At 52.6% G+C, this 15,605-nt stretch overlaps 1 protein-coding gene across 1 annotated transcript; it reads right to left on the reverse strand.

Annotated features, from left to right (window-relative positions):
* Positions 1-230: 230 nt before the first annotated feature.
* Positions 231-10,867, reverse strand: CCDC124 (coiled-coil domain containing 124). Its single transcript, NM_001038523.2, is given in 5 exon segments — positions 231-681; positions 810-924; positions 1,445-1,634; positions 5,264-5,433; positions 10,842-10,867. Coding segments are annotated over 4 exon segments (672 nt in total). The 5' UTR covers positions 5,423-5,433; positions 10,842-10,867; the 3' UTR covers positions 231-473.
* Between the last annotated feature and the right edge of the window lie 4,738 nt (positions 10,868-15,605).

Raw genomic sequence — 15,605 nt, forward strand, 5'->3', positions numbered from 1 at the left:
CTCAACCTCTCTGAGCTACCCCTTTGCAGCAACCCAGCAAATCTTCCAGAAAATAATGCTATAGGCCTCTCACTGGACCACTGGCCCAGGTAGAAGCAGAGCGCTGTCTGCTCTACACTATCTCACCTAGCCTGCTAGGACAGGAGCGCTTTGGAGGCCCCCTCGTTCCAGCTCTCCTCTCCCACCACCCACTCACACGTCGACCCATACCCACGTAGACTTCAAGTGCACACTCTGCCTCACCGGCCACCTTTATTGGGCACTCGGCCCCAGGATTCTGGCGCACGCATGAAGGGCAGGGTTGTCACTGCAGCAGGGGCCCTGTAGCGGGAGATGTGGCCAGTGATGCCACCAAGCCCCTAGGACACACGCCATGGCCCCAGATATCTGTAGCCCTTGGAGCTGACCCAGCGGGAGGGCGTGTGGGATTGCGACCCTGACCGCCTGCCCGGGCGGCTCCTCCAGTTCCAGGCTCACTTGGGGGTGTTGAAGGGCACCGCCCGCTGGTTCATGGGGTTATCCGGTGAACGCAGCCACTCCTTTTTGAGCATCTGCTTCAGCTGCGACAGCCGCATATTGGGATTTTCCTGCTTAAGCCGCGGCAGCTGCGCCTCCTCAAAGGCAGTGTAGGCCGCCCGCATGCGGCGCTCCGGGTGTCTGTCCACCGCCTCCTCCGTCACGCTGGTGAAGACGCAGACGTCAGGGGGGCTGGGGCGTGGGCCGCCCCGCCCCCGGGCCTAGCCCCACCCGAGGTTCAAGCCCCGCCCCGATCCAAGCCCCGCCCCCAAGGCCTAGGCTCTGCCGGGTACCTGAGCACAGCGATGGCGTCCTCGATGGTGCGAGCCTCCACGCTGCCCTCCTCCAGCACGCGGCGGTTCACGTTCTCCTCCAACGGCACCTCCAAGTGGCTTTTGGCTTTCTCGGCTGCGGGCGGGAGCGGCAGGGGAACAGAGATATACCAGAAACAGAGACATGAGCAGAGATGCTGAGTTCCAGGGAGATGAGACACAACGGAGGGGACGAAGTAGGGGAGAAAGGGAGGCAGGCAGAGGATTGAGGATGGAAACACGACCCCCTCCCCAAGTCCTACCTATCGGGGTGGGCCAATCCTGCCCCCAAGCCCCCTGACTGACTTCTCTGCAGCCCACCGCTCAGGAGACACCTCCTAAGCCGCTGCTGTCTCCTCGCCTCGGGGCACCACATCAGCCTTGGGGACCCGGGAGAGCACAAGCTAGGGTCGGATGCGGCGTAAGTAATTACACACGTGCGTGCCTATACCGTCTGTGCTCAGAGCGAGGCCTTACGAGACCCAGCCACCCTTGCAGAGCCCACACAACTTCTCTGGAGGTGAGGAGGAGGCCCTCTGGACTCAGTCCAGGGGGTCTGCCCACTGCCTCTCGTTTCTCAGGTAAAAGGGCAGCTCCAGCGTGGGCCCAGGCCCCACCTGGGTCAGGGCTTTCCTTGTGCTGATGGTCTCGGCGGAGAGTCTCCTCAATCTGGGCGCGGGTGACCTTGCTGGAGGCGGCCACCCGGGGGGCCTTGCCACCCTTGAGCTTTGAGTCTTCCTCCTCCAGCAGCCGCTGCGTCTCCTTCTTGCGCTCCAGCTGCTCCAGGCGCCGCTTCTCCTTCTCCTCCTGAGGGATGGAGAGTCAGGCATGGATCCTGCCCCAGTGGCATGGGGTCCAGTTCGCATCCCAACCCATGTGATGGAGACTCTGCTGTGTGTTAGACCCCATGCTGGTCTTAGGGGACACAGGAGCACCATGGGCCTACCAGGGGGCTCCCATCCTACATGTCTATGGGAACCTTAGCCAAGGAAGCGGGGTGGGTGGCTCTAGAAGAAAAAGTGATGCCTAGGCTGGGGAAGAGGAGGGTCCTTAGTGGGAGGAATGGCAGGTCCAAAGGTCCTGAGGCAGCAACCACCTAGCATGACAGGGACAGCAAGAAGTTAGAGTGAGGAGGGGAAGTGTGAAGGGAGAAGAGGTGGGGAGGGCAGAGCCGGGACCACAGGGAGCCTCATGGGCATGGGGAAGGGTTTGTACTGGATTCCAAAGGCGACAGGAGCCACTCGAGGGTCTGAACCCATCTGCCAGCTGGGGCAGTGGTTCTTTTATGGGCCAGCAGACCTTGGGGAGGCACTGCTGAAGTGTTCCCAGCTGAGTGTCACAGAGGCTGGGACTGATCCCACGCTGGCTCCCCAGGAAGGCTCTGATGCCAGCTGGTCGAGGAGATGTGTAGCCTAGAGTACTTGTCCTTGGCTGCTGGCCCTCCACTGCTCCGGGGACAGCGCGAGGTTCTGGTTCATTTGTAGTGCGATGTGGCTTCAGGCTTGAGATATTCTGCTGCGGCCCACCCCGCACCCCCACAGAGCCCTGCGCTACAGGCATCCCCGCCTGTCCACCCACTGCCTGCAACTCTGCCATCCACCCTCTGTGCCTTGGAGATGGTCTGTGTGCTGGTAGTGCCCCTGTGACAGGACTAAGGGCCCCAGAAGAGGGGTTCCTGAGGACACGTACTGGGCCTCTGACCTCCAACCTGCCTGATGGATAGGAAAGGAGGAAGGCTGTTTGGACGCAGCTGCTGGGCTCCCACATCTGTGGTCAGGTGCCTAGGGTAGGGCCGTTGTGCTCTGAGTCTTGGTTTCCCACTGGTTTCCCCACTGGTCCTCGTGAGGCCCCTTGACTGCTGTCTGGTGCACGTACAGCCCACGTTTACCCTGTCCACAACACAACCCTGCCTCAGGGCCTTTGCACTAGCTGCTGTCCCCACTTGGAATGCCACTGCCAGCCTCCTCTCCTGGTTAACTCTGGCTCACCCTGAGCTCCTGGCTCCCTATCCACCTGCTCTACCGCATGGCCCTTTCCTGTGTCCCACAAATCATCTGGCTTATCCCGGAGGCAGGCCCTGGCCCAGCACACAGTAGGTGCTTAAGTAAAAGTGTGCTGGACAAATGAATGAATGAATTCCAGAAGGCTCCAAGCACCCAGGAAGGGCATGCAGACTGTGGCCGTGAGTCTCCTGGGACATGGGACTGAGGAGGGAACGTAAGCATTTACACTCTGACATTCAGAATTTTTCTGAAAAAGTCACTCACAGTTTTTTACAAAGGGCAGTTAACAATTGGCAGCATCTGGTGACGGGTGAAGGATGAGGCCACTGGTGGAATATTCCGGAGCCATCAAAAATGAGCGTCATAAATAATCGAGATGGAACCCAGAGAGTCACGTGCTCATCGCTGAGTTGCTTAATATGGAACAAATGGAGACAAAATGCTACCCTCCAGGCGGGGCGATGAATTACGGCCCAGCTTGAGGCTGAATCCTGGCAGCAGGGAGAAATCTGGCTGCAAGATCCCACTTAACTGAGGACATGGCCTTTAGGGTACGGCATTGGGTGAGAAAAGCCTTTGGTGTCACATGATGGGGGGGGTGCTGCTTTTTTTAGTGCTTTAGAACAAACACGGATTTTCTTTTCATAGAAACTATCTTTTTAAAGCAACTGTCACGTAAGAAAGAGGGACCAGGTGTGCTCTGTAGACTGTGGGCCCCCTCACCCATCAGCAGGAAGAGGGATGAACAGAACCCAGAAAATCACCCAGTGGGGAAGAACCATCAGAGACTCCATGTAAAATACTCAGCAGGGAGAGTTCCCTGGTGGTCTAGTGGTTAGGATTCAGCACTTTTGCTGCTGCGGCAAAAAAAAAAACACAAACACTCAGGAGGGGGGACTGTCCGGGAGGGGCATGGAGGCTGGGAATGTTCTAGAGACCAGGGGCTGGCAAACTGTGGCCTGTTTTGGTTGTGGTCTATCTGCATTCAGTGGCCTGTGCTACAGTCAAGCGGCCTAGAGAGCGAGTCTGCGCCCTGCTGCCTGGCTGGCCTCCGCCTGTGTGCCTTGCAGGTGTGTGCGACACAGGTGATGGGACAGGCAGATGCTCCCTGGGCAACCCCTGGGGCAAGTACACTCACTGCAAACCTGGAGGCAGACCCCCAGCCCGGCTCCAGTCCCACTCACAGCCCCGTGACTGGGGCTTCCTGCCTTGTCTGTGCCTCAGTTTCCTCACCTGGAGGATGGGATACCAAAGATGCAGGCCTGGGGAGGGCTCCTGGGCTGGGCTGGGCTGCTGCCTCGGGGACTGTGGAAAGGTCTCTGGCTTTTCTGTCTAGAGAACAGATCCTTGGCAGACACTGTTTTTTCTTTTGGGTTTTAACTTTCCTGTATTGTCAAAATGTTGACAGTCAAAAGAGACAGGGGCTCCCCTGGCAGTTTAGTAGGACTCTGCATTCCCACTGCAGGAGGCACGAGTTCAATCCCTGGTCGGGCAACTAAGATCCTGCGAGCCACCCAAAAAAAAAGAAAAAACTGAAAGATGTCCATGGACCCAGAATGTAGCATGGGGGCGGGGAGATTGGGGGGAGAGGGAATCAGTGATATTCAATTCCAGCTAAAAACAAGGCAGGATCCGTCTTTCCCTACACAGAAAGACAGTGGGAAAAACTCACAAAATCACCCAGGATCTCCCAGAACTGGGCACGCACGGATGGTGCGTCACCACTGCAATGCTAGAACCTGGGACCCACCCAGGCGAGGAGGCCAAGCGGCTTAGAATGGTTTCTGGCGCCACCTACTGGACCAAGTGGGTCAGCGTCAGCCCTGAACCTCTCATCAATGAAGCACCCACTGTGTGCCAGGCACTGGGGCCCAGCAGAAGACAGTCAACTATCCCTGCCCTCTTGTGATTTTATAAACACCTGGAAGAACCACGTCAGCAGGTCAGAAACGGGACCTATCAGTGTGTCTCAGCCTCAGCACCACTGGGTGTGGAGCACCCTCCCGTAGCTCGGCCCACCGCATGCCAGCAGCACCCTCCAGCTGTGACAACTAAACAGGCCTCCAGCTGCTGCCAGATGTCCCCTGCGTGCTCAAGGGTGAGGCACTGGCAGTCTTGTCTATTCCTGGCATCACATAAAGGAGAGAAACTAACCCATGGAGGGCTTGTGATTGCCTAAACGTGCCAAACCCCAGCCCCCTGCGGGACCCTGCACAAGCCTTTGCTACTCCTGTCTCCCCGCTGCCCATGCTCCACCCTTCAGGCCACAGACCCGAGGCGCCCGCGCCTTCTGCCCTGTGGGCAGAGGGCCCCTCTGCTCCCGTCTCCCTCCCTGCCGTGCTCCACGTCCAGTGCCCCTCACCCTTCAGGCCACAGACCCGGGCGCCCACCGCCTCCCCCTGCCCCGCCTCGCCCGGGGCGTGAGGCCCTCACCTTGCGCTGCTCCTTCCTCATGACGTGTTTGTCCTCGTCCCTCCAGTACGCATCTTCCAGCTCCTTCTGCTTCTTGGCATCCGCCGCCGCCTTGGCCTCAGCCCTCCGCGCCCGGGCCGCTGCCGACTTGGTGTTCTCGCCCTGGAACTTCTTGGGCATCCCTCAGCAGGCTGTGAGACGGGGGCAGGGAACAGTGAGTCAAGGGCATCCACCGTCCACAGCCTCACACTCACACCTGTACAGCCGTGACCCCCTTGGGGCCCCCTTGGGGCTTCATCTATAAAACCAGGGCTTCAGACTCACTAATCTCTCTTTCAAAAAAAAATCTGAGGTGAAGTTCACATAATACACAAGGAACCATCTTAAAGTGCCCAAGTCAGTGGTATTTAGCACGTTCACAATACTGTGAAACCGGCACCTCCATCTAGTTTCAGAACATTTCCACCATCCCCAGGAGACCTGACCCCATTAGCTATCAGTCCACATCCCCCCTCCCCGCAACCACTAGTCTGCTCTCTGAGGATCTGCCTCTTCGCACGTCTTTCGCTTAGCACCGTGGTTTCAAGGCTCACCCACGTGTAAGCATGTGGCAGTGCATCACTCCCTTCTTATGTCTGAGTAATATTCCACTATATGGACGGACCGCATTATGTTTATCCATCTGTCCACGATGGTGGACCTGTGGGTGGTTTCTACATTTCGGCTCTTACAAGTCATGTTGCTATAGATCCCCGTGGGCCAGTGTGAGAGGACCCTCCCACTCTGCCACCTCTGCGGCTGCACTCCTCTGATCCCACAGCTGAATGCCCCTCCCCCTGGGTAAGCAGTTCCCCCCTGGCTAAGCAGAGCCCAGTGACCCAGCCCAGGCTCACACAGCCATGAGAATTTTAACACCCGTAAAGCTGCTGTCCAGTGTGGGTGCCTGCTCTGTGTGAGCCCCTCGCCGGGTGCTGGGGTGATCACGATACACTCAAATGGGAGGAGCCACCCTCCCCACACCCGGCCCCCTACTAAGCATTTTATATGGCCCAACTTCATTGAATGCTCCCAAAGCCTTAAACCGGCTTCCTAGGCGGCTCAGTGAATAAAGAATCTGCCTGCAATGCAGGAGATGTGGGTTCGATCCCTGGGTCAGGAAGATTCCCTAGGGGAAGGCATGGCAACCCACTCCAGTATTCTTGCCTGGAGAATCCCATGGACAGAGGAGCCTGGCGGGCTACAGTCCATTGGGTCGCAAAGAATCAGACATGACTGAAGCAACTTAGCACACTGGCGCACAGCACAAAGTCTTAAACACGGCGACTGTCCTTATTCCCTTTTGAGGATGGGGAAGTCAAGGTACCTAGCCAAGTTGCACAGGACTGAGCCTCAGGTCTCACCTCCAAAGCCTGCCTTTCAGGTGAGGAAGGGAAACCAAGAAATTAAGAGCACCCTCCCTCCAGAGTGCTGACACAAGCACTGTGAGGTCATGGCACAGGCCTTCAGCTCTCCAAGCCTCACTTTTCCTCATCTGGGAAATGGGCTGGTGTCCATTTTCTCCCCACTGAGAATCTCCAGCTCAGTCCCTTACTGAACCTTGAAGAGGTAGGCCCAGCAATCAAGAAAGAAGGGGAGAGAATTTGGGGTCCATCCTGACTCAGGACCACCAAGCAACCCACCCCCACCAACCTCCTAGCTGTGTGGCTTATGGAGGAGGGGAAATCTACCTCTGAGCCCCTCTGGAAACTCTAACATCAGCTCCCATTTGCAGCAGTTGCAATGCTTTACACACAGTGTCTTAGTGAATTCTCACAACCCTGGCAGGTGATGGCCAAGCTGAGACCTGAAAGATGGATTGGAAGCAGCCCTATGGAAATGAAGGGCTGAGAGTCCTGGACAGAGGGCCCAGGATGTGCAAAGTCCCTGTGGCAGGAAAGTCATGCACTAGAGAAAGCATGGAAGCCACTGAGGCCAGTGTGGGTGAGTGAGGAGTTAGAAGGGAAAGATGGGGAGGAGAGGTGGGGGAGGAGAGAGAAGAAGGGAAGGGGGAGAGAGAGACTGGGAGGGAGGAGGAGGCAGGGAGTGCTGGGGGGAGGGAAGGAGGGGAGGGGACGGGAAAGGTGAGAGGCTGATAGATCAGGATCTTAGGGGTAGGGAAGAACAAGGATTTTATTCTCTGGGCACCAGAGAACTTTCAGGCAGCTCTGAGCAGGTCATGAACCTGTTCTGATTTATGGTGTCATGTGGGTGGGCGAGGGGCTGAGGGTGGCAGTCAAATGCTGAGCGAATTAGGATGGTGCCGTGGGCGGAGCCAGAAGTTTGGAGTCAGATGGAGCTGGGCAATAACTGGAATGCTGACTGACCGATGTTGCAGTCTAAATTATGTCATCCCCTGACAGCAGCAAGGCCAGGTACTTTTCTTCCATTTTACAGATGAAGAACCTGAGGCTTTGAGAGGGTGACATGCTCAAGGCCACCCCGTGGCTTAGTGGAGGGGCCCAGATTCCAACCCAGGCCCAGCCCCTCAGTCCCAACTTGATTCTAACCCTTGCCTCACTCTAGGCTGCCAGCTGGCCCTTCAGGGAACATCAAGGCAGATCGGGTCTCTGAGGCCGCTTGTGCCCGACACAGGGAAGTAGTCCCGCCAGGGTGAGATGGGGGACTGAGTCCCACAGGGAAGAGCAGGGCAAAGTTGGGGAGATCAGCGGACCCAGGAGACTCAGGGTTGAGTCCTGGCTCTGCAGTTGTGGCTGACATGCTCCCCTTGAGCCTCAGCTTCCTCATCTGAGAAGTAGGGTTGATTACCGTCCCTCTATGCACAGGATGTAAGACCTGCCACAGCAGGGCTGAGCATGCCAGCCTGATCCCCATCCTGCTCCTGAGCCCCCTAACCCGTTCATTACTGAGCATCTACAATGTACCCACCAGAAAACCTCTCTGGACTCCCCAGGAGAGCTCTAAGAAGTTGGTGGGGGTCACAGTTTCAGTTGAGGAAACTTCCCCCAATTCCCCCTCTCACTCTCAGCGGCAGCCACACCAGCTGCCTTGCCTTTTTCCAAACCTACCATGCAGGTTCCTACCTCAGGGCCTTTGCACTTGCTGTGCCCTCCACATTTGTTCCTTTTTTTACCCAGTTAATTCCAACTGAAACTGCGGGGGCCCAACTCCAAAGTGTTGCTACCTTCAGGAACCCTTTCTGGAAACTCCCCTTGACTCTCAGATGATAAACTTTCTCTTGAGGTACTTCTTTGGGTTGCTATCTTATGTTCATTTACAGGATTATTGAACAAATGAAATTAAAAGATGCTTGCTCCTTGGAAGAAAAGCTAGGACAAACCTAAATAGTGTATTAAAAAGCAGAGACATCGCTTTGCCAACAAAGGTCCATATATTCAAAGCTAAGGTTCTTCCAGTAGTCATGTATGGATGTGAGAGTTGGACCATAAAGAAGGCTGAGCACCAAAGAATCGATGCTTTCGAACTGTGGTGTTGGAGAAGACTCTTGAGAGTCCCTTGGACAGGAAGGAAATCAAACCGGTCGATCCTAAAGGAAATCAACCCCGAATATTCATTGGAAGGACTGATGCTGAAGCTCCAATACTTTGGCCTCCTGATGCGAAGAACTGACTCACTGTAAAAGACCCTGATGCTGGGAGACACTGAAGGCAAGGGGAAAAGAGGGTAGCAGAGGATGAGATGGTTAGATATCATCACTGACTCAATGGCCATGAATCTGAGCAAACTCCAGGGGATAGTGAATAGAGGAGCCTAGCCTGCTGCAGTCCATGGGGACTCAAAAACAGTCAGACATGACTGAGCAACTGAACAACAACCATCTTCCCCACTAGGCTGAGAGCTCTGCAAGGGCAGGGCTGGGACTGCCTTGATCAGTGTCCTGTATAATGGGAGCTCAAAAAATGTTTTGAGCAAATGAATAAACAAGCATTTATTTCCAGGGTACCCTCAGTATTTACTTCACACGCTGCGTTGTGTCCAAACTCAGCTTCTCATTTCTCTTCCCACTCACTTTCCTCCCAGCCTCTGAGCCTTTTCTCTAGCTGTGCCTTCTCCTGATACACCTGTCCCCCTCCTCCTGTGAAAACCCTGTCCACTCGCAGCAACTCAGATGGGGCATCCCCTCCCCTCCCCCTGTTGCTTAAGACTCTGATTCCATCCCAAAGCCTGAAAAGGGGCTTTTTGACCCCCTCCTTCAGGCCAAGACTGAAATAGTTATGTCCCTCCAAAATTTACATGTTGATTTTGTGACTAACACTCAGTGTGACTGTATTCAGAGACAGGACATCTGAGGAGGTGATAACGGGTAAATGAGGTCCTAAGAGTGGGGTCCTAATCTAACAGAGCTGGTGTCCCTTAAAGAAGAAAAAGACTAGAATTTGCTCTCTTCACCACGTGAGAACACAGTGAGGTGGCCATTGCAATTCAGGAAGAAGCCTGCACTAAGACCAAACTGGTTGACAACTTGATCTTAGATGTCCTAGCCTCCACATTTCTGCTGTTTAAGCCACCCAGTCAGTGGTATTTTGTTATAGTAGCCAGAGCTGATTAAAACAGACAGCTTTTCTTCTGTTTAATAAACACACACTTTGTCATTCAGTAAACATGCACTGTTGGATGGACAGGGAGGCCTGACATGCTGCGGTTCACAGGGTTGCGAAGAGTCGGACACGACTGAGCGACTGAACCGAAATGAACTGAAACAATAGCAGCACCTACTATGAGTGGGATGCTGGGGAAAGAGGCAGTGCTGATGGGCTTCCAGACTAAATGGGATTCCCAGGCTGGGTGGAATATAGACAACAGGAGTGTTAATTCCAGATCAGAGTTGTGATGGGGCCATGCAGGTGCCAGGGGAAGTCGGGAGGGAGCTTCTGACCCAGGGGGTGTCAAAGTGCTTCCTGGGGGAGACATCAAAGGAAAAACCTAAGGGTGTGGGGAGACCCAAGCCCCCAGTGGTCGGGGGGAGGCAGGCTGGGTAGAGCGGATTTCTATTTCAGGGTAATGGGAAGGTGCGGAGGACCTCAGAGCCCTCTGGGGCTGCTGAGGTGGTGAACGGAGGACTGAGACAGAAGCATGAAGCTCAACCAGGAGGGTCTAAGGAGTGGTTTTGGCTAAAGCAGGGAGTACACTTAGGAGGGAATCAATACCCACGTGGTTGATTAGATGTGAAAGTAAGACAGAATAAAACAGGAAACTCAACGCCGCCTCCTCCAAGAAATCCTCCAGCTACCCCATCTAGGCTCCTCCAACCCGTCGTCCCTCTCTCCAGCTCCGATCCTACTGCATGAGGCCAGGGACGTCCGTACCCAGCTCTGTCACCCGCAAGCCTGTAAGCTGCTCAGGAGCACGACCAGAACTAAGTAGCTTCGAACACGACGCTGTCCCGCTGGATCTCAGTCGTCCGCTCCGCGAAATGGGGATAGCCCCCGCGGGAACCCGGGAGACTGGAGGTCGGAAGTGCGTTCATCTCTGAGAACCCCCACCTCCAGCCCTCCCGGGGAGGTGGTCTCACGTCCTGCTACCCCGCGGGGCTCACCCGCACCCCGCCCCCCGGCTCCGCCCGCGCCGCTGCCATTCCTACCTCCTTCCCCCGGCGCCGGCCCGGTCGCACCTCCGTGACGTCACCGCGGGGCTGGCGCATGGACACCCCCCACCAGGCAGCGCGTGCTGATTACGTCTGGGCTTCGTCGCCATCTTGGTAGAGGAAATACTGCTTTTTATCTCCAATCCAACTCAAGGGCGTTAGCTATTTATTTTTGTGTGCAAGAAGCGAATATTTTATAAATCCTCATCTCTTCCGCTCACTTCATATACTAACTAGTCAGGAGAGGGGAGCATAAACTACAAACTGGACCACTGTCCTTACCGAGATGGCCGTTGCCCAGAAGAAAAACGGCGTCCTTGGTTTCATACGCGGGTCTGGCGGCGTCAGTCCAGAGTTGCTTGGCCGGCAGGGAGCGCCAGAATCCGTGGTCCCCGCGTGGCCGGTATAAGCGCTTCGCTTGTGGAAGCCTCCTAGGCCCTTTGCCATCGCTTTGTGCTTTGAAGCCGCTCTCCTACTCTTGTCTGCCTCCCTACTGCGAAGCTTAAGCGGTAGGGAGCAGAAGAAAGGAACAGAGAAACTAAAACACTGCGCCATCCAGGTCGAGGAAACAGGCTTACAGACCAGGAATGGAATTCGAGCAAAATGTAATCGAAGGACTCAAAATTTCTAGTGAACCTTCCTCTGGGATTGCTCTCCACCACCCCGCACAATAAAATACTCTTATTCAGCAGTTAGGTTTGGGGCGGGGCGCTGTTTGTCGTAGGCACCTATACTTAAAGATTTTCTGCAGTGTCATCTGTAAAAACGGTAGCACTAGGGGTCTGAAAATGATATACTGGGTCTAGCTATAGGGGGGAAGCAGGGCAGGGATTTAGGGATTTAGACAGGACGATTTAGGCAGGACCACAGAGTTCATTCTTCAAAAAGCAGCACCAGTGACATTGCTGGGACCTAAGTGGGATTGTATATCTCCCTTTTCTCTAGCCTTAGATGGTTCCCTACTGCGCTGCGGGACTCACCGCACCTTCCCATCTCATCTGCCGCCTCTTTATTCTCTCTCAGCTCCAGCCACACCAGGCTCCTTTCTCCGAATTGCCAGGCACAGTCCTGCCTCAGAGAATTCTCCAGTGCAGTTCCCTCTGCCTTCAGCTTTCCCCATGGATTACTCCCTCACTTCCTTCAGGCCTTGGCTCAGATATCCCTTTCTGAGAAAGACCTTGGACCTCTCCAAGTAGTTGGTGCCCCACCCCTAGCCCTCTTTTTATTTCCTGCATCGCATCAACTTGTTTTGTTGGTTTAAGTGTTTCTTTTCAGTTTCCCCTTTGGCTATGATGTCTGGAAAATGGAACCTGATATCACCTGATGTGATATTTGTCACCAACAAGAACGGGCTCAGCATAAATTTTTATCATTGTTCAGTATTGGGTGGGATGTGGCGGTGCCAAAGGCAACACCTAATTAAGCTGCTGGTAAAGAGCCAGGTTTTTAAAACATAATATATTTTTTTTAATTTCAAAAAAAGAGCCAGACTTGTCACACCTTCCTGAGGACAAGGAGCCTCTTAGGTCTATTGACATAACTAAGGGGGTGCAGGTCAAGTGAATGGTTCCAGAACAAGCTAAGTCTTCTGCAAGGTGACTTCTGCCACCTCCCAGGCTAGAGGTCATGTCTCCCAACCCTGAGGGCTCTTGACTTCTATTGTTGTGACATTCTGTAGCTCTTAGATGCTCACTGCTGCTGCTGCTAAGTCACTTCAGTCGTGTCCGACTCTGTGCGACCCCATAGACGGCAGTGCACCGGGCTCCCCCGTCCCTGGGATTTTCCAGGCAAGAACACTGGAGTGGGTTGCCATTTCCTTCTCCAATGCATGAAAGTGAAAAGTGAAAGTGAAGTCGCTCAGTCGTATCCGACTCTTAGCAACCCCATGGACTGCAGCCCACCAGGCTTCTCTGTCCATGGGATTTTCCAGGCAAGAGTACTGGAGTGGGGTGCCATTGCCTTCTCCGAGCCACTGGACCACAGGAGACAGCAGTTAGGGCTAGAGTCCCTAGTCTTTTCCTGCCTAGCCAAGAACAAATTCAATCGAGGAGGCAGAACGCAAAGAATAATGTAAAAAAGTTTATTGAAAAGAAAAGTACATGTGGAAAGGGGCATGGGCAAGCTCAGAGAGAGAGCTGTGCCTTTGGGAAGTTTAAATCCTTTATAAAGGGGCTGTTTTCTCCATCTGTGTCTTCCCTCAGGTCATCACCTTGTTTGTCCCTGCTGGTTAATTTGTCTCAGGACCCTCCCCTGGAGTGCGCATGTGCACCCTCACCAAGATGGATCTTGAAATGAAGGCTTCTGGGAGGAGCAAGACTCATTACGGCCTGGAATTACCCTCTGACTTTTGACTCCAAGGAGCCTTTCTGCACAGGTGTAGCGTCTCCCTTATCAGGCAGGGTTTTTTCCTTTGTCCATGCCATGATTATTCCCTTAAGCTAAGAGACAAAGACTGGCTATTACCCTGTTTTTGTTGGCTATAAATTCTTCAACTGGAGCCCACCCATATCTCATCTCAGGGAATGCCAAGGGGAAGATTGTAGATGGCCAACCTGGAGCCCATCTATGTCCTACCTGAACACAAGATGTCTTTTATGCCTCAAATCCCTTTGGGCATCCTGAAATCACCTTTAGGTAACACAGGTATGTGTTCCTTCACCTAAAGAAGCAAGGACAAAAGGAATATCAAACTTGTCTAGAATTCTCCAAATTTTAATTAATTTCAAACTGTTAGGAGAGCTTTTTCATTTACCAAATTTAGGATTAGTTTAAAAAGTGACAAATCAAAAAGAAAGCCATATTCCTCCATTCATTGTATTGAAGTAAAATATGCTAAGATAAAGATCTTTCGATATATGGTCATTGTATACTTCTCAGGTTAAAGGAAGCACAGCCACTTGGAAGCACAAAGATTACTTTTAAAAAAGCAGTCTCAAAAGTTTTTGTTTTGGAGCCTGGTGGGCTACAGTCGGCAAAAGAATCGACCACGACTCAGCAAGTACACAACAAACACACATTCCTGACAGAAACTCTTAAGAAACTAGAAATAGGTGAGAAAATTCTCAGCCTAAACAAAGCAAAACAAAAAGCCTAGACCCTAGAGCTGAATTATAAAAGGTTTTAGGCAATAAAATGTTCCCAACAGTAGTGTGAACAGTGAACACACAAGAGGAGTAATTTTTAATACTCACTCAATAGAACAACTTTCTGGTTACGTTCATAAATTAAAGGAAATAATAATGTCCAGAAAATAAATATAGCATAAAATCTATTGATCATTTTATATCTAATTATGATCGTAAAAGTATAAAGGAATTTTTAAGAAAAAACATCTGCAAAAGATACAGTTTAAGCAGCCCCAATTAACCTAATTTTTCTTCGTTCCATAGTCTCAAAATAACTGATGATTAATGAATTTCACTTTAAGACATACTTTTCAAATTCAGCAAGATATTTTATGTTCAAATATAAGATTTTGTACTTTTCAAGCTAAAAAAGTCTGTACCTTGCAGTGCATACTTTGTTTCACTGATTTAGACATAAATAAAAACACAGTGTGTCTTTACCTGATTTAAAAAAAAGTATTTGTTTCTTGCATTCTAGATCCACAAATTCTTTTGTTTTGTTTTTTGTTGTTGTTCAATGAAAGGGCTGGGGAGAACAGTGGGGTTCTTGACTCGGTCACATGGGAGTCGTCCCTCACCGTTGTTTATTTTCAATCGTTCATTGGGTTCTGTAACCCTGTGCAAGAGCCAGAGCAGCAACAGCAGAATTTGTGGGAGCTTCAGCGACTGGGTTCTGGGGTCTCCGCTCAACTTACTGGACCCCATACCTGCCGACTGCGCTTCACACAGAAAGCAGCATGTCTCAGCTCTTGAGACATATTGACATATTCCTGCTTTCTCCTTCACGTATGGCTCTCCATCACCATGACACTATAAACCCGGACCTCCTTCTCCCCTCCCCAGAGGAGGATTCACAATTGCCTCCCTGTATTAAAGACTTATCCCTGGGGGTCCAGTGGTTAAGAATCCACCTGCAAATGCAGGAGCCTTGGTTTCGATCTCTGGTCCAGGAAGATCCCACATGCTATGGAGCAACTAACCCCAAGTGTCACAACTACTGAGCCTTGCCCAGCTCCACAAGAGAAGCCAGCCACTGCTCTGAGAAACCTGAGCAGCCGCAATGAAGAGTGGCCCTCGCTCGCTGCAAGTAGACAAAGCCCTCACATAGCAGCGAAGACCCCGTACAGGCAAAAATAAAGAAATCTTAAAAAAAAAATTATCTCGACTGAGGGACAGTCTTATAAGGCTGTGCTGTCCATTAGAAATAAATGGACTTTGATGGTGGTTCAGTAGCGAAGATTCTGCGCTCCCAATGAAGGGGAACCAGTTCAATCCCTGGTCGGGGAACTAGGTCCCACATGCAGCAACTAAGAGGCATGCCACAAGATGCCATGTGCCACAGCTAAGACCCGGCATAGCCAACTACATTTAAAAAGAAAGAAAGAAAGAAATGTAAGGTAGGCCACTAATATGGCTTAAAACTTCCTAGGGGCTTCCCAGGTGGCTCAGTGGTAAAGAATCTGCCTGTGAAGCAGGAGATGCGGGCTCAGTCCCTGGGTTGGGAAGATCCCCTGGAGAAGGAAATGGCAACCTGCTCCAGTATTCTTGCCTGAGAAATCCCATGGACAGAGGAACCTGATGGGCTACAATCCATGGGGTCACAAAGAGTTGGACACCACTGAGTGACTAAGCAGCA

This window comes from Bos taurus, chromosome 7 (genome assembly GCF_002263795.3).
Source record: "Bos taurus isolate L1 Dominette 01449 registration number 42190680 breed Hereford chromosome 7, ARS-UCD2.0, whole genome shotgun sequence".
Taxonomy (NCBI): Eukaryota; Metazoa; Chordata; class Mammalia; order Artiodactyla; family Bovidae; genus Bos; species Bos taurus.